General features: G+C 39.4%; 1 protein-coding gene across 3 annotated transcripts; it reads right to left on the reverse strand.

Annotated features, from left to right (window-relative positions):
- Positions 1-3: 3 nt before the first annotated feature.
- Positions 4-18,760, reverse strand: psme4b (proteasome activator subunit 4b). Of its 3 annotated transcripts, XM_060857650.1 has the most exons (47): positions 18,288-18,760; positions 17,072-17,212; positions 16,838-16,954; positions 16,335-16,388; positions 15,020-15,064; positions 14,584-14,733; positions 14,180-14,243; positions 14,016-14,090; positions 13,802-13,924; positions 13,575-13,667; positions 12,554-12,819; positions 12,181-12,367; positions 11,782-11,871; positions 11,618-11,682; positions 11,278-11,428; positions 11,043-11,141; positions 10,882-10,951; positions 10,731-10,798; positions 10,409-10,624; positions 10,053-10,210; positions 9,746-9,841; positions 9,579-9,634; positions 9,381-9,437; positions 9,153-9,208; positions 8,938-9,036; positions 8,742-8,804; positions 8,225-8,320; positions 8,005-8,136; positions 7,425-7,634; positions 7,157-7,293; positions 6,948-7,001; positions 6,709-6,838; positions 6,534-6,615; positions 6,080-6,233; positions 5,914-5,980; positions 5,707-5,832; positions 5,431-5,583; positions 5,231-5,335; positions 5,041-5,132; positions 4,214-4,345; positions 3,449-3,743; positions 2,737-2,865; positions 2,440-2,595; positions 2,190-2,352; positions 1,972-2,105; positions 1,740-1,878; positions 4-1,385 (listed from the first exon to the last, which is right to left on the reverse strand). In XM_060857650.1, exons 1-46 carry the CDS (start codon positions 18,482-18,484, stop codon positions 1,744-1,746), a joined length of 5,538 nt encoding a protein of 1,845 aa, XP_060713633.1. In that variant the 5' UTR covers positions 18,485-18,760; the 3' UTR covers positions 4-1,385; positions 1,740-1,743. The 3 variants fall into 3 exon arrangements, with proteins under 3 accessions (XP_060713633.1, XP_060713641.1, XP_060713650.1); XM_060857658.1 differs by lacking the exon at positions 16,335-16,388 and having other exon boundaries at positions 5-1,385; XM_060857667.1 differs by lacking the exons at positions 17,072-17,212; positions 18,288-18,760 and adding an exon at positions 16,576-16,712 and having other exon boundaries at positions 5-1,385.
- Positions 18,761-18,980: the final 220 nt, after the last annotated feature.

Here is an 18,980-nt window from a genome sequence, read left to right on the forward strand (position 1 = left end):
TCACTGCAGTTTTGGCACTAAGCTACACAGTGTTGCCAGTATGTGTGCCACAACGAAGAACAGACCTATCCATGGGTCACTCCCAGCTGGACTTAAACAGGTATAATGTAAAGATATTTGATTGTGTAAATAAACATGTCAAACAACAGCTACTGCTTTTACATAAGTGTGGCTTGAAGTACAACGTGGAACAAGAAATAAAAGTCTGTATATAGATGGAGAATGATGTGAGGATCCCCAGTCACATGCCACATAACATTAAACTATGAACATGTGCCAACACACACACACGCACTCACACGTGACAAACCAACATACACATGTACTTCAAATATTTTCATCTCACACATAATTCCACTCTCATGACTGGTGCCTAAAATTAGTCTGGCAAAACTGTTCTTTTGCTGTAGACTTAACATGTAAATCTTAGTAAAAGAATTACATTATGCATAGATATGTGCATATGTACAGTATATTTACATACATACACAAATATAAATACAAAAATGAGACAAAAATAATTATGATGGCATGTGAACTGAGATCATTTTGAGTAAGACCCCATGAGACAGTACAGAGCTTCTGATAATCACATACTACAGTAGCACAGACTGGTGTGTCCGGTGGTGCTGGTTTTTAAAGGGCCTCAGTTTCACCATACCATACACAGGAGGATCGCTCAGTGCCCACCTTTAGACTTCATTTGGCCTTGATCAAGAAAGCGTCAATCTAAAGACTGCTGATACTACATTCACACTCGAAGCTTAAGTGCTCATTTCAGATAACTGTTCCTATGACATTTCTTGGCATTCATTTACAAACTTCACCAGGCATTCAGCCAAGCGACAATAGTAACTAACCTGAAGCGATATTTGTGGTTAATGTATTTCCAAACAAATATATCTTAACGCAAATGAACAAAAATGGTTTAGGATTTTATGAAAAACATCTGTGAAGTCATGTTGGCTGTCAGTGGAAAGAAATGTGAGACCATAGTGGTAGAACTGCACCGTACCTCCATTCAGACACAAATATGCCAAGGACAACTTCCTCAGTCGCTGATTTTTTAATAGATTCTCAATGCTAGATTGAAGACTAGTTGGATTGATCTAGGAGAACCATAACTGTACATGATAACACTGCATTGCCACATGTGGATAAACAAGAAAGGCAGATGGATTCTCATTTGAAAAATGTGTGATGTAAAGAAATAGGAAATGACCCACTTTTGCCTGCAGTGTGAATGTAGTCAAAGTTAAATAACTAAATTGAATTTTCCATAAAATTTCCATATCTGAACCTGTCCTCACACCTTCTGAAGAGACCAGATATTTATGGCTGGAAGAATGGATCGAGTGGGAGGTCAAATCCACAGGAGGTCGGTCCTTGATCACACATTCATGTCCACACATAGAGGGGAAAAAAAAAGAAATCTGTACAATAATAATATTACAGATTGCAGGCCATTTAATCCTGCTCAAATAAAGCTTAAATATTAAGTATAGTAAAAATCTTGGTTAAATACATACACTATGTACACAATTTGCCCCTGCCTCATCTCCCTAAATTTAAGTTATTGCTTCACTATGATTTTCCATGTCTATACATGTCCTTATCACGTGTGCTCTTAATATCTGATTCTCAACCACAAAAGTTGAAGTATACAGTACTACACACGCCAAGTAAAACAAAAACAAAATCACAAAAAAATAAACAAGCTCCAAAAAGACCCGTTTCACCTGTCTAGGCGTAGTAGCATGGTGACACAAGCAGGTCTGTGAGCACCACTAGCTGGTCATCTGTGAACTGCTGCTTGTGCTCCACCCAATTATCATGGTGAGTCCGGCGGAAATTAGATAAAGTCTTTTTCACCGTCATCTAAAATGAGTTAAAACACAGAATTTGAGAATTGAAAAAAAAACTTGGAGAGCTTCATAAAAGGCAGAAGTGAGAGTTAATAATCTAGTCCACCTCAATGGGTTGCGTGTCGTTGAGGTGGGCACTAAGGTCCATGAGCAACTGGGGCATCCAAGTGGGCACATCATAAGGGCTGGACAGAACGCAGGCACTGAGACCGAGCACTCCAGCATGGCGCCGCACTAGATCTGGACACACACATTCACATCAAACTATACATGTTCACACCATGTGTTTTATATAATAATTAAAGCAGTATCAAAACGCCTTACCAACTGAGGGTATGGTGTCCACAACAGAGCCCAAGTCTCTCTTCCTCTTCTTAGGCAGCCTGGTTTTGCATAGAGCCTCAAAATGAGTCTGCATGGAGATGTCCATGGTAAAGAAGTTACACTGTAGGAAACCACTCAGAGTAGTGGCTGCCATTTCTCTCACCTGGGAAGAACAAAGCAAATGCAAGTGGAATAAGTGAATGAATTTATTGAGAAGTAACAGACAAAAGTAGCTTAGACTAGGGTGTACCTCTAGCTGCTCATCCTCCAGTAGCCTGACGACAAGTGCCCGTATACTTTGGACTGCTTGTTCATTGCTCAGAATTGTGAACAGGTTGTAGAACACCATTATTTGTAAATAGGTGAGCACAGAATAGCGTGCATGCCATGAGCTGCTCCCTGCAATCTGAGCACATATAGCACTTATACAACTAAAATCTTGACACTGAAGACTGAGTAATTTTAGGGATCAATATACTACTGAATATGAAAACAACTGAATTATCTTGGGCCCATCAGGCCAATACATCATTCAGGATACACTCACTTCTTTCAGCACGTTGAGTACCAGAGGAATCTGCTCTGGATAGAGGAGGCCCTGAGACATGAGAGACAAGCAGGTCTTTGCATCTCTCTTCAGTTCATCATAGCTGTCATCATTCTCTACAGGAGCAATCTGCACATGCAGATAATAAAAGGGGAAGAAGCTTTACATACTGCATAAAATACAGTAAGCAAACACAGAGGGAAGACGTGCCAAGTTTCTTTGATGTACTGTGATGTTCACTAGGAACAATGTTTACAATGCAGTTATTACCATTTAGTATTAAAAAGTTAAATAACCACATCATAGCTGACCTATGATTCCCCCCTCTTTTCCTCTAACCCTATTTTCCTCTTTGCTCAGAAAGAGTGGCCATTCAATTGACAGGGCAAAAATTAATTCCAGCTCTCTCACCCAGAAGACAACACTGATTATACACATTACAGTCCAACTTTTGGTTGCAATCTTTGCTTTGGCTAGTGAGTTGTTTCTCAAAATAGCAACAATACTGAATTGTTTATAACCTGAGCAAAGTTGCTGCATCTAATACATTAGAACCAACACCACACACATACTACGGTATCAGATCCATTAATGTGCCCTGACAAGAACAGTGGCTCTCTGCCACTCAAATACAGATACTCTGTAATAGTTTTTATTCATTGACAGATGGGCTAATAAGGACTACGAAAAATAATGATAGTATGTAAAAGACCTTGAAAAGCAGAGGCAGTAGCTGGAGCTGCTGAGCTACTGGAGTGGTGAAGGAACGTCCGGCACTGGCCATCAGCCACTTAAGTACGGTTTTTAGAAGTTTGATGGCCTGAGTTCTTTCATCCTGCTCACCCACTCCGTTTTCTTCCACTACATGGTTCTGGATCTCCTCTTCCCCTTCCAGCAGTGGTTTCAGGCAAGTCATGATCCTTTCTGTGAACTCAGTGATGTGAGGGGACTTTGTGGGTAGTGTGTTTGGCAGACTGACGTCAATCATGAAAATGTATGTCAGCACACTGCAAAACCGGGAGAAAAGGGGATGACATTAAAAGAGGGGAAAAACAGGATTAAGCAAAAAAAATAAAGTTCAATAGATTAAAATGAAAACATGAGGGCAAGGAAATGTATTTTCCTCAGTAGTCTTACTCGTTCAAAATGTGTTATTTTGTTGGGTTTTTTTCTTAGCCAATTCCCACACACCAGTAACAGAGCACATGGCAGAATATCAGGCAAATTAAGGGCAGACTATTTGGTTATATTTATTTTTGTTATAGATATTTGGTTGTCCTAATTGTGGCAATGATCTCAGAAGGTTTTGTTCTACAAGTTGAACATATGAAATGAAAGATAAAAAAAAAGAATAGAAATGTAAGTCGATCTGGATAAAATGCTGTAAATGTAAATGACTGATGCATACAAAACACACCTTTACATCTGTGAATGTGCATCAAATATGTACATTCTGGACATATAGTCTGCATCTTACCTGCCGATACGCTCTCGTACATTTTTGTACACCTGAGTGAGTTTGGGCTCCAAGTAGGTCAGAAGTCTATGCAGCAGCTCCGGCACCCTCCACTCCTGTTGAGCCAGACCCCCCTGCAGCACATACAGACGACTGCACAGCAAGTGGGGGAAAGACAAGCAATTTTATTAATGACATTTTGCAAATCACAACATCATAATATAAATATTACACACACAAAGAGAAAAAGGTCTTGGTATGCTGAAGCATTAAGTGTTTTGCATTGCACTTGGTGATGTAAGGCTTGCATGCAGCTGCTTAGACATAGAAACCCATTCCATGAAGCTCTCTAGGCACTGTTCTTGAGCTAAACTGAAGGCCACACGAACTTTGGAGGTCTGTAGCTATTGACACTGCGGAAAGTTTGTGACTTCTGTGCACCTCAGCATGCTATGTGATTTTACATGGCCTACCACTTTGTGACTGAGGTGCTGTTGTTCCCAATTGCTTCCACTTTGGTAGAATACCACAAACAGTTAACTGTGGAATATTTAATAGTGAGGAAATTTCACAAATGGACTTACTGCACAGATGGCAACCTATCACTGTACCATGCTTGAATTCACTGAGCTCCTGAGAGCGACCCATTCTTTCACAGATGTATGTAGAAGCAGTCTGTATGCCTACAGTGTAGGTGCTTGATTTTATACACTTGTGGCCATGGAAGTAATTGGAACACCTATTATCCTAAATGAATCTCATACATATTTCTTGGCACAAGCTTTAAAATCTTGAATGTTTTCATATAAATATATACGTATAACTACTAAACTGACAAATGTTCTTACCAGGCATCTACAAAGGACCCTCCTTCTCCATTAAGAGGACATTCCATCAGCATCTCCAGCAGCCAGTAAAGTTTCCGTGGGTCCCTGCTCTCCTAAAAGGCAAGACAGCATTCTGTTAACCTTAATTCAACGATGAAAACATTAAAAAAAATAAACATTTAGATGTGGGTAATGAATAGGGAGAACATACACAGGCAGTAGCTACACATGTGCCCCAGTCAGTGTAGGTTTCTACTGTGATGTTGGAAAGTGCTCTTCTCATCAAAGGAATCAAGAATTTCCACAGGGCCTCCACCTAAGAATGAGGAAAAAAGAGAAGTATGACAGTGAAGAAAAAAAAGAGGACATTGTTTTTACATTAAGTTTTAATGTTATGCTTTAATTCCTCACCTGACTAAAGCTCCAGTGCTTGCTGCCTCTCACTAAGCCAGCAATTATCTCAGCCACACACCGTTGTGTACTCTCGTGGGAATCACCTGCCAAACGCTCCATGTGAGGTTTAAGCACTGGCAGGAAGGCATCACTGTAGTTCCTAAATAGACCCTGTACAATGTATAACACAGATATATCTGAAATGTACGACAAGCCTACTGACATAAAAGTACATTATATTGTCCAGTTGTGAATGAGAACTTCAAACAAACAGTTTGTTCTATGAGCTTATACCTTAAACAGGCAGAAACGACGTGGATTGAATTTGTCTTTTCCCTTGCGGTCCTCAAGTGACAAAAACTCGACAAGCTGATTGATGAACACTGGGTTCGAGAAATGGTCATAGATGATTCGTTCACTCTGTGATTAGAAAAGAACATTTTTTGTTAAAGCCTGTGAGAAGAGTTGTAACAAATTCTCCAGATAGAACCATGTGCTCACCTCATTCATCTCCTCTGGCCTGAGGTCTTTTAGCTGCTGCTCAAGAGGAGCATATAACATTAACTTTCTACAGAAAATAAAGAGTGATGGAAAAAAAGGTTAAGCTCAGACTCAGTGTGGTACAAATCCTGGTATTGGTGAGATGTAGTTGGTGGGATGTGCCTACTTCGGCCAACAGTAGTAACCCCAGTGAGTCTTCTCCACAAAATGGAAATTGTCCCAGTCCTGCTGAGTGCAGGGTAAGCGATCTGCATGATACTGAAGCCAGTCATTTCCTGGTCTGTCTCCTGCTACCAATTCCTTTGGCTCCATCACTCCACCTACAACAAAGCACTAATACCATTAGCCTACATCCTGTAGAGCTAGAGTTAATCATAGCTAATGAGTCAGCACCTGATATAAGGCAGGCACGGATAAATTGTATGCTGTCACCTGGAATAAGTAGATGTGTGTTCAGGCTGTAATAATTTTCCTTATTTGTCATTGCATAACTCATAAGTGACAAGATTCATGTGCCTGGTGGGGAAGCTATTGTATTTTGTGATTTGAACACCAATGTGAGAAATAGAATGCCTGTTACTGAAGTGGTGGTTCATTAGCTATAGGGAGTGCTTACTCACTGATGTCACTGGGTGTGATGGCCACTTTTGTGCGGGGCCTCTTCAGCTGCTTGAGGATTCCTGCTACAGCAGATATTGCCACCTACAGAAAAAGAGGAATATTAAAACAGATAATAAATGCAAAAACATGAATACTGGTACTATTATTTTAAACTGGCTGGCTAAGCAAAGTCACCTTGCGCACAACAAGTGCATCATGATTGAGACTTTGGACAAAGAAGTGAACAGCTGGACTAGGTAGAGGATAATCGTCTCTCAGCAGCAGGGAAAGAAAGCCGATGGCCATGTGCTCAAACTTCCATGGTCTTTAAGGAGATTTATAAAGACACACATTAAAATACGTTCATCATGTGCATTCGTGTAACATGGCTATTTAATATACGTGTGATGATTAGAAAAATACATGGAACTTACAGGTCTCTGTCACTGAGGTGTTCTAATAGATCATGAACCAGCTTTTCATAATTCCTGCAAAGAATTAATAATTAATCAACAGCATATATTTCATATATTTGAGGATTAATTTTATTATTGAACAACTACAGTGCTCTCGGTCAATCCAAAATGTTAATAAACAACAGAGACAGCGGAGAGAGAGAGAGAGAGAGAGAGACCATACTGACCTCACAGCTTCCAGATTTCTGGCTCGCTCCAAGGCAAGTCCCTGCGCCAGCTCCTGTTCTGATGGAGAACTAATGTGAGCAACAGGGCTACCTGACTCTGTGATCTTGTGGCCAACCTCCACCGTGCTCTGGGGTACCTACACACACACATCACATACATTTGATCTACACCGGAGGCAGAACACTCATCAATATAACATAAGAATCAATTTCTCAGCATATTGCTTATGTTATTAACTGAGGTGGGTGGAGGGGTGAGGTTACTTACGGTAAAGTCAATACCAATTGTCTCATACTGACGATGGACTTTATCTGCAAGGTCATCAAAGAGCCTGACAATGGAGGGTTTCTCCAAGGACATGGCAGGACTAAGGCCTGAACGCACAAGGGCTGGCCATGTCAGAGTAATGCAGTCCCAGTCATGCAGGTTTGCCAGACAAACACCTCCATGATTCCCCAACAGACAATACAGAGCACCCTGACAGTACAGAGAATTTTGTCTGAATATATTGAGAATATATATTAGATTTATTACACATGTATTACATTAATGTTTTAGCTTATTTGGCTTGATTATTCTTTTAATGGCTTTGCACATTCACGTGTCACTTGTGCTGGCTTACTGAAAATCTCAAATCTTAATCACATGGAAAACCAGAAACAACAGTTGACATCTACTAAATCATCTACTTCTGCACAAATATTTGGAAACCTAGCACAGATCTTGAACGTTTCCATAAAAGGTCACTGATTTTATGCCTACACCACTGCAAATGAATCTGCACTACACATAAGGCATTAAATATGACTCGAGGGTGGATCTGTGATAATTCATTGTTTCTCTGTACCTTGAACTGCTGCTGAGTGACATCGGTTCGGGCTGGCTCAAGCAGCTCCAGCACTTTAGGAGTGATGTCTCGACAGCAGAAGTTATAAGTTGCCAGAGCAGTGAACAAAACGCTTTGAGCCTTACTGCGGACCTGGTGGCAAACAAAGTGTTTAGACCTACTGTCAGTTCTGTAAAAGAAATGATTATTACAAACAGAATACTTATGAACTCCAGTGTACTTGACTGTAGGTGCTGGTGGACAGATGCAGAAGGTCTCTGAGCAGATCCTGGTGGACAGTTTTGTATTCACAGCCATCCACTAGAAGTTTACGCATCTGCCAATGAAAAATCTCATTAAAACTACACACAACCCTTTTTGTATAAAGTGACCCAAATGCTTTATGTTTTTTTTTTTCATACATCATATTTCATTCACATACAAGACATGCAATCATAAATGAATAAAGTATATAATAATATGTATAAATAAATAAAAATACATGCGCACACAATTATATGCATGTATAAGCCTACATATCTATATATTTAGTGATGCACGGATCGCGGTTATATTCCTGCAGTGCAGAAAATCCACGGGTCGGGTAATAAAAAATTACATTTTTTCCAACTTTGGGTGGGTTGAAAAAACTGAGTGCAGTGTATTCTTAGAACTAAGAACTGGTCAAGGGTACACAAATCAAGTCAAATCAAAAGGTACACAACACAAATGTCTTCAGTTAATAACTTGATTGATACCTCATGTTGCAGAAGTACTCTGTCTATGAGTAGGGCTCGTATGTGTTGCTTCTTTCCATGCAGCTATAAAACAAAATCAATATTTCAAAATTTCATCTAAAATGCACAGTATAAACAAGTTTTAACACATAAAAACTTTGCTGTGTCTAGAATAAGAAAGCATTTTTCATCCAATATGTAATGGACATTAACTCACTCGATTCTCCATGGATTTCTTAACCAAAGTAAAACTCTTCCAACGAGAGTCAAACTCGTGCTTGTGGGAGCCTTTAAAATGCATGAGATCATTGATGATCTGAGAGACATAAAGGGATGACAAGCATAAACCAATGTATACTTATCCAAGTGTTTACAAAAGGTAATTACATTAATAGACAGATATAACAGTGCTAACAGTTGATAACATTTCACCTTGATGATGGCAAAAAGGGACTTCGTGTCATCTTCTGATTGCTCCAGAATGTAATCTAGGTAGAGAACCAAAATGAACTAATTTAGTAGCAGAGTAAAGTAGCTCCAAAGGGTGGAGCTGTAGGAGTTTTAGTTCTGTTCAAATGATGAAAACGGCACAATAGATCTGAATTTCAGTTTTTACTTCCTCATATATGAATATAAAAACTTTAAATGTAAAGTACTCACGCAGCAGCTGTCTCATAACTTTATAGATGGCCTCTCTGTAGTTCTCTCTGGACTCATCTGTTGGAATCAGAGAATGAATGTATACCCTTGTGTAATGTGAAGAATTGAGAATGACTTCAATTGCTGTCCAAGGACAATTATGAAATATGGTTAGAAGGTTTGAATGTTCATTTAAAGAGAAGTATTATTATCGCTTACCGTATTCAACCCCAACATAGTTCTTTGTCTCCTCCAGTCTAACTGAGCTATTAACTCTGTAAAGGTTAAGACATATTAGCACAAACAAAATCTTACATGAACCTAAATTTTCCACTCACGTCGTGTAAATTATCTTAAGAGTACAAATAAAACAAGTATTTTCTTACAGGCCAGTAACAGGGGGTCCATCCAGAGGGGGCAACATGCAGCCAGCCCCCAGTAAGCAGTGCTGCACAACTGACAAACTCTGTAGAACATCATCCCTGTGTGAAAAGGTCAAAATATTTACAACAAATACTGAACTTTTAGCTAATATTGGAGTCATTCAGAAGAAAACTGAAATGTTTGGTGCAAGTTATTACATACATCAATGCACTTTGTTTAATTCTTGCATTCATTTCATTACCGATACCCCACTAAGAATAACAGGAATCTAGGTATCCATTCACTGCTATTTGACCCATGGTCCCTGACCTGCTCATGTTCTGCTCTCCTTGGGCATATCTTTGCAGGCGTTGCAGCTCTGGCTGGAGTAGAAGGTCTAATATATAGTATATAAAGGCTTTCTCCTCTGCACTGGCCACATGCCAATGGATCTGCAGGTTCCACAGGTCTCCTGAACGGCCCCAGGCCTATAGAGGCAGGAGAGAGCAATCAAGGATTACAAAAACCATTGTCCTTTATGTCTGCCCTACAACCATTTCCCCAAATCAAAAGTTGGGAGTGGCAATTCAGTCTAAATAAACTCCACAAACACTGCTAGCATTAAGAAGTATCTCAGCTGAAAACATGAGATACCAGATATAAAATATCTCCTGCAGTTACAGTACCTTAATGGGCATATATTCGCTGAGTGGTCTGTTAAAGCCACCAGGCACGCTGCAGTAGTCTGTGGGGTAGGTAAGGGCCATGGAGCGCAGGACATGATGCAAAAGGTTGCAGGCCAGACTGTAACCCTGCTTACAGCGCAGCCGCAGTGTCAGCTGCAGGATCTGTACCAACTGTGTACGGTATGGCAGCAGCTTCTCTCCATCCACACGGGTCACCTATAAAGACAAATATAAATAGAAATATACATTAAGACATGTTTTGTTCTAATGTTGGACACTATATTGTGTTGTTTTTTTTTTTTATAGAAACCAGGCTACACACCTCAGAAAGCAGCTGAAGGTTCCACAGCAGCTCTTTATCCAGCTCCTCTTCATTCAAAACATCCTCATCTAGTAAACAAAAAATAATGAGCGCACAGTTGATCCTCCACACACAGCAAATGGGACAAAGCAGACTGATCTACTGTACATACTAGCAGTGATGTGACTGATAGCGTTGCAGCAGTGGGGCACGAACAGTCTCAAGGACTCAGCTGGATGACACTAATTGAGAGAGGTGATATAAAAATGAACGTGTTAAATTGCTATTGTATGCTCTAATTTCCTAGAACTATATACAGGTCTGAGCTCATACCTTAGCTGCTGCTCTGCACATGTCTGCCACCATTCGACCTGCCACACGTGTCTCAAAGATATTGGTAGTGGCAAAGTTAAACACTTTCTCAAGAGCCACCTGTTTAAAGATACCACAAATAGAAACTTAAAAGTCAGAAGGTAATTACATGGAAGGCAGGAAACATATTCATGAGTAAAGTTAAAGCATGAATAAAGACCACTGAGACAGAGGCTGTCAGGTAGGTGAAGCACACCTTGAATATTTCTATGGAACACTGAGTGAGGATGGTGCTGAAGGTGGAGGACAGACCAAGCTCCACAAGACTCTCCACGTGAGTCATTTTTTCTGTCTCTGTCTCTTCTCGTGTCTGCTCTAGAGTACTGCTCTCTATCAGTGCAAAGCACCTGCATACACAGATAAACATCACATTTCTGATACACAAAACACTATATAACAAAAATGCCACCCTCTTTTTATTTCGGCTGAAAAACAGGAAATTGAAACAAATAATAATAAGGGAATACAGACAGAAAAAGTAACAGTATCATGTGGCATTTAAACTCCAACACAACTAATTAGTTATGGACAGTTACCTGTCCATAAACTGCAAGACAAAGTCCTCAAACTCAGCTGAGGCTGAACACAACTCTCTCTCTATCTAGAAAAGAAATACATTACATTACAATTCATGTTGTTTTTTTTGCATGTACATTCTAAGTGTACTATAATAAACACGACAAACTTTAAAAACCGTCACCTCTGTCAAGTCATTCTGCTCATGGAGGGCAGAGGAGCAGTCCACCAAAGGCACAAGGGTAGTAAAGGTAGCAATGAACTGGAAAGTTATCTAAAATATAGAGGGGAAAAGGTTAAGATCCGTTACTGTGACGATAACTCATAGCAATAAATAGCAATAAATGATGGCTTCAGTAAAAAGTCAGTTAACAAATATGACATCAACATGACACCTTTTCATGTGAACATTATACATGTCATAGTTACGCTGTACTTGAGGTTGTGAAATCTGTACCAATCAACGTGTGTGAAGCATTTAAAAGCAGCTGTTGTTGCTTTGAACTTCCAGTTGTTTTGATATTTTCTTAGAAGGCTTTATTAGGTTCACAAGTGCAAGTTATTTTAGGATCAGTAAACACACCATGCACTTGCTGAAATCATTGGGGTCTACGCCAGGCAGAGCCCTCATCAGCAGTGGAAGCACATGAGCAGGGCCTTCTGGATAGTGTCGCCCACCACTGACCAGGCTGCGAGCCATACCAATCATACAGCTGAGTGTAGCAGTCAGCTGGTGTGGTTCTGTTAAGGTCTCCATGGCAGGGTATGTCCTGCAGGGGGCAAAAACACACACACACACACAAAATGTTCTTGGCTAGTCATAAATCTGGTGAAAACTCAGTGCAATGCTTAGCTAAATTCAAAACAACATTTCTGAAAGCCTCTTTATTATCCTACAGTAATTCCCAGATGGCCACAGAGGAATAAATATGGCTATATTAAGGTCAGGCACTTACCTTTCCAGCACAGGAGGAATGACCAGCTCTGGTCTCATCAGAGCTAGATTCTGCAGTGCTTGGGCTGCATCCATGCTCCCTGTCTTACTGAACATGGCCATAAGAACCGGTTGCTTCATGCTCTCCACAAACTCAGTGATGTTGTCATCAGTAAGACGATGGCTTGGGTGTATTGGAGTGATCCAGCAAGGTTTCTTATAGCGTTCGCGATGTAGCCGTCTAACCACACTTGCTGGCAAACGCTGCAGAAGCTTCATCAGCTTTACCTGCAATCAGAGCACAAATACCTAGTCCAAAAATACTGCATGAAGTAATAGGACAGAAAATGTCAAGATAACACACAAATATACACATAAGAAACAAGAACGAATAAAGCATATTGTTAAGGAACATAAGTGTAAAAGAGAAAACAGTGCATTTTTAAAGGCTATTAGTTCAAAAGCATAAGAAATGCACCATTAATCACGCCGTTATAAAGTAATACAGAGTCTAATTTCAGTCTGTTTACAATAAGTGAACGCTTTGTAAAAATTATTTTGGTAGTCGTCTTCTGAACGCAATACATAAAATGATATAATATCATGGCATGCTTGCTAATGTGTCTGCTATGTCAGCTAAAGGAAAGATAAACTGATCTCAATCACATTTATATGTGTGTTTGCGTAAAAAGTCTATTTTGTTACAATGACTAACTGTCCAGGGCATGTTTACTGTTGACAGACAAAAAGCAAACATCCAGCTAACAGTGCAGTTACAGAGTAGTAAAAACTCTGGAATGAAGAAGTAGTGATGGACTTTAAAGTGGGGTCTGAGGTATTTCTGGAAAACAGGACAACAGCTGTTTTCAAATAAAAAGGGTATCTAATGTTTTTGGGGGGTTGCAGTTATATTATCCTTAGCAAAGGTGATCTCTAATTGCATTGGCACAAGACACATTTAATGCAACGTTCATCCAGGATTTGAACACACTTTCATATTGCTTCACTTAAAACCAAGCATGGAATTGGGTCAAATTTCTCACCAGCCAACGGCCATTGTTGGAAGGGTGGTAGAAGGAGGCGATACTGTTAAAAAGACCATTGAGCTGCTTCTGGGCCTGGTTCTGAACCCCTCCCTTAAGCAAGAAGGCAGAAAAAAGGAAGGAAATATTTATGTAAAAACATAAAACTATTTATCTCCCACAATACAGATGGTAGACAGAAAACCGCTGGTCTGAACAATGAGGCACAATACAATCCTGTGACTTACCAGCATGGAAGAGATCCAGAGGACAACATGGCCAATGTCATAAGAGTTTGTGAGGTACTTAGGAACCACCATCTGACTTGTGCCGACAGGCAAGTTGAAGCTTCGCAAGATTCTAGTGAAAATCTAACCATAAAACCACAAAACATTAGAACAAACCCAATAATACAACAAGACTTGGAATTTAACTGGATTTAATCTGAATTTACTTCAATACCTTGGGGATATAAGGGTCCCAGTTGATGTAGCCAATGTTGTCATTGGCCAAACGGGCAAAAAGATTCACAAGATTCTAATGCAGAAAAAGAGAGAGAGACAGACAGTCAGAGTTTATAAATTAACTGGCTGTTTTAGAACACTAGCTCAAATACAAATACTCACCCCCTCCCAGCTAGGTAGATTTTGTACAGAGACCCACAGACCCATCAGCTCATCAAACCACAGCCTAAGCACACAATAATACAAAGTGTTCCATACTTGGTTATTTATTTTCTAGTATAATTTAAATAAACCAGCACCTTCCAGTGCTTGGAAAATTTAGGTATTTTGTGTGTCAAAGTATCACACAAAGTCAACACTGAAGACACATTTAGATATACGGCACGTTAGTTGGTTTAAAACAAGCTATACAAATAAAATAAAATATTCTCTAGTTAACAGTTGTGGGTAGAAATTAACAAGAAATTAAGCCAATAAATCTCTGGTTATTATATAATCAAAATTTACTTGTTAAAAGAAAATGTTTTTCCATCAATCTCAGTAAAATACTAAGAGAGCAACGTTACTTGAAGCCTTTATGGTGCTTCTCTGGAGGCATGATGGTGGGGAGAAACAGCTCCAAGTAGCTGATGGCTTTCTGCATAGTGACATCAAATGGGCACAGCAGTGGGCGCCACTCATCCAATATCTCCTGCGTTGCTGAATCTGGGAAATACCTACATACACAAAGCATGTAAACATAGTAGGTTTTAAACTATGTCAAAATAGTTGTTGGGAAATAATAGACAAGTTACTGAAACTTCCTGGTGCCTTAACAGAAAGCCGTAATCATCTCAGGATGAACACACCATACTGGCTCAGACATCAATGACTTGATTACATTACTCGTTCAACAGCAGAAGGAAAATCTGATTATCGAATTGTGAACACGTCAACCATTTATTGCCTGAAATTGATAGCATTACACTTTGATAGTTAACATGGGATTTGTAATGTACTCACAATCTGCAACTCTTCACCAGTGTCTTCAGCACATTTTCCACAGAGCTAACAAGGGAGAAGGGGAAAGAAAAGGAAAGGAAAAAATTCAGAACATGGATTAATGTAATAATTAACATGACATTAAAATGACACAGGATGCGAAAGGATTGCGTGCAAAGCAGCAATTATGGGATTTTGTTTAAGTCTAATGGAAAGATAATGAGCCACAAACTTAACAAAATTTCAAAATGCATGCCAAAAATTTATTAAACAAAAATGTATTTGTATTTCATTAGAGTGCACATAACTAAGCACTATAACAAAAGATAAACACCTACTAAGCCTCCACTGACACTGAATCCTAAAATGACCTTAGAGTGCTAATTAAACAATACATTCCATTTTTATTATATTTAGCGGTTTATTTAGTAAACTGTTTTGGAGAAAAAAGAGATTCTATTACTGAGTGAATCAGCATATCTCAGTTCCTCATAAACCATTTTGTAAATATAGTATCTTTTATCATGTGTCTTACAGCATGTGATATAGTAAGTAATATAATAAATATAGTCAGGAATGTTGATATCCTTCCAAATACACTCCTCATCCCTCATTCAAAAAACATTAGCAGGCACGCTCTGTACACTCAATGCCACCATGACGAGGTGGAGGGGTTTAAAATAGAATGCTTACTGATACTAGACACCAAAGGGAAACTTTTCAACAAGGAGCGCAACAAGTAATGTCACTGTATTTTATCAAGGAAGGATTTAACCAGCCTTTGAGGCATAAAATCTCAGTAGTGATTGAAGTACCATTACCTCACCTGCACAGAAGGATTAGTGAGCATACACAACATAGTTTGTAGATGCATCACTAATCATTCAGGTATCTGTCTGGCACAAAGCCCATAAGACAGTGGTGAGACAGAGGACCATTCAGATTGTGTCAATAAGCAGAAAACAGCCATGAAATACCAGAGAAAAAAGAGACTACTGTTTGCTGCTATACTTAAAATGGTTTCAAACTGTGATCTTCACATGAACACTTAACCGGGTTGATCCAGGTCACCACTTTACTGCAATAACAATCTTGCCTACAGGTTTTAAAGTGAAATATAGTCAGTCTGGTCCAGTGTTGTAATTGTTATACAGCACCACAAGCCTGACGCTTTCTCAGGTCAGGGATACAAGGAATATGATTCAAAACAACATAAATGTAAGCTGTGTGAACTTTTCTTTCTGAATTTGGTCGGATATTCAAAAGCATGCAAACAACCCCAGAGGCTCCCATTATAAATGCAATCCAACATATAAAAAACACTGGCTGTGCTTACCGCTTGCGCACAAAATTAAGCATTTTTTGTTTAGGGGAGGCTTCTGCTTGATAACTGAATGTGAAAAAAGGAAAGAGGCATAAGCCAAAGCTAAACACAACATCAACTGATATCTTACACAGCAATCACCATTTCATGGGACCTTCTAAAGATAGCTGTGTCAGGTGTTATGTTAATTTGATATTCTGACATTAAGAAGAATGTGACTTCTTAAAATGTCCAAAACAAAAATTTTAAATACATCAACAAGCCACCATGTACTGAGCAGGGACTGTGTCTTCTATGAAGCATGCACAGCCTTCAGAAGCTTTTCCCCATGACTTCATTTTATTCAGCAGACTGACCCACTTAAACACTCAGCTCTAGCTCTGCCCCTCTCTTATGCATGTGCAAAACAATGTAGAAACATTTGTAATCATGCGTACCATCTATAATGAATTTTTCAACACAGGTAATATTCTTCTGCAAGCACTGGACATCAGGATCCAGACCAAGGAACTTACTTTGGGAACCAGTTGAGCCCAAGATGTTCGGTTTTGGAGTAAAGGATCTTCTCATAGAGCTCATACAAAGGCCTCCAAGGCAACTCAAGGTCATCCTGTGAGAGCAATTCTTTTTTTCTACATGAAAACAGAACAGGTTTAGCACAATATAAATAAACTTAATGCCGAAAAGTAAGCGTTCGTTATTATTCATTACTTATATGTGTTACAACATGGTGCATTTAGGATACATACTTGAGTAAGGTGATTAGGAGTCGAGCAAAGCCCTGCAACATACTGATTTCCAGCTGAGGGATGGTGACCAGCTCATACAAGAGTTTAACAAAGAGCACATGGTCCTCTTTGCTGAACTTTCTCCCATAAAGACGAAGGTACCTGTCCATGTACAACAGTGTCAAGAGTAGAGCACAATTCATAAAATCATGCCTTAAACATACATCACTAATGGCCTAACCTCTGTCCAAAAAACAATTTCCAATAAAACACACCACAGCATTTAATATCAGAAGGAATTACTTTCTCAAGAAGTCACTTGACCATATCTTATCTAAACGGGATGTTTATTGGCACTGGCTCTTGGTACAGAAAGAGTGTGAGGTGAGGTTGTGTCAGGTCAGTAAGTTATGGATAAAGGACCTACATAAGCAATTAGTGGCTGATACTGAAACTATCCTTAGAGAACGTTATAAGAATACAGTACAGGCTATGCAAAACATTGAACTTTAACGTTTAGCTAAAAATAGAAAGCAATAAAACGAAGCATACAAAAACACTGTGATAATCTTGAGCATGTTGCCAATCAAAAGAAATCTGATAAACAATTATAACTCAAATCATTCCAGTCTGGGGGGGAAGTTACTTTTACGTGATGTCTGTTGCTGGGGATGTGGGGGTGCAAATGTGAGTAATAGGATAACAAATAAACGTTAACTCTCATGTTCTGGCATTAAACGTAGAGGTCGTTGCACCATTTCCACATAAAGACAGCTAACTAACTATAAAAAACCGAACTTAAAAGTAAACTTTCTCCTAGTGCAAAGTGACACGGTTCGTTCTCAATAAAAGCTATTCACAAAAACTCCTGTAGAATTAGCCATGACCAGCAGATCATAGCAAACGAAGCCAAGATTCGATAACTAGCGGATGCTAGACTTGCAAATACTAAGTCAAAACATTTTCTTAATTTAATTAGGCTACTTTTCTGACATTCTTTGTACCCCGTAGTTATAAAGTAAAGACTCTTATGTTGCTAAGCGATTTAGCAGCTGAGTGACTCAGGAGTAGCAGGCTAGCCGTCTGCTAGCTAACTAATGCTAGCCTGCTAGCTAGCAGCAATCTTTCCATCGCCTCAGACAGAACTATGCACCAAAGCTCTGATTATCTACTTTTTTTAATCGCTAACGACGACATATTAACTCCGAGAGCTTTTATATACTCGGTTGATACTCACGTTGAGAGTTTTCTTGTCCAGAACAAAACTCCGGGCCATAACTCTCTGAGTTGGACGGCGCGACCCAAGTTCCCTTTGATTCGAGACAAAATGTCATTGGATTCATCGTCTAGTTTATCTACATAAGGAAGGAGTTTGTTGTAGACGATGTCTTTTTGAGGGACAAAACCTAATGTTTCTGCCTGCTCCTTTTTCATATTACGATTCCCGAAAATGCCTCTTTCTTGTGTGGTTATCTTTATCTTTAGTCCTTGACAAGTTCCGTTGATAAATCTTTTATTTACAGATCTTCTCCTCTCGCTGTGCCATGAGAAACTGTAGCTTATTTCGAAGAGAATCAAACTTCCACCGGCTAAAACGTTATTCCTCGGCGTTTCTGACCTCCCGGTGTCACACGTTAGCTTCAGTCATTCACATATAGTCAGTTTTCACACACTTGTACACACACACACCACGAGTCATGCGAATACACAGTTCACTTCTGCATCTACAGGGCGCCCTCTATAGGGGACTTTCTGCCACTTCATCCTACTCCAGCTGCATGTCTACACACATCTGTACTCAAACGTGCAACTAGTACAAACACTACAAAAATAGTGCATTATCGATATCTAATGTGTAATTGTGTATCTTAAAACTGCTCCTCTATAATAATAATAATACAATAATGCTCTTAATAAAGAATATACGTCT

The sequence above is a fragment of the Tachysurus vachellii genome, chromosome 2 (assembly GCF_030014155.1).
Source record: "Tachysurus vachellii isolate PV-2020 chromosome 2, HZAU_Pvac_v1, whole genome shotgun sequence".
Taxonomy (NCBI): Eukaryota; Metazoa; Chordata; class Actinopteri; order Siluriformes; family Bagridae; genus Tachysurus; species Tachysurus vachellii.

Coding starts and splice junctions, on each gene's coding strand:
- psme4b (XM_060857650.1), bottom strand. CDS start 18,484: ATGAAAAAGGAGCAGGCAGAAACATTAGGTTTTGTCCCTCAAAAAGAC. Junction 10,799..10,881: donor TATCAGTCACATCACTGCTA/GTATGTACAGTA, acceptor TTTGTTTACTAG/ATGAGGATGTTTTGAATGAA. Junction 9,842..10,052: donor GGAGAGCAGAACATGAGCAG/GTCAGGGACCAT, acceptor CTTTTCACACAG/GGATGATGTTCTACAGAGTT.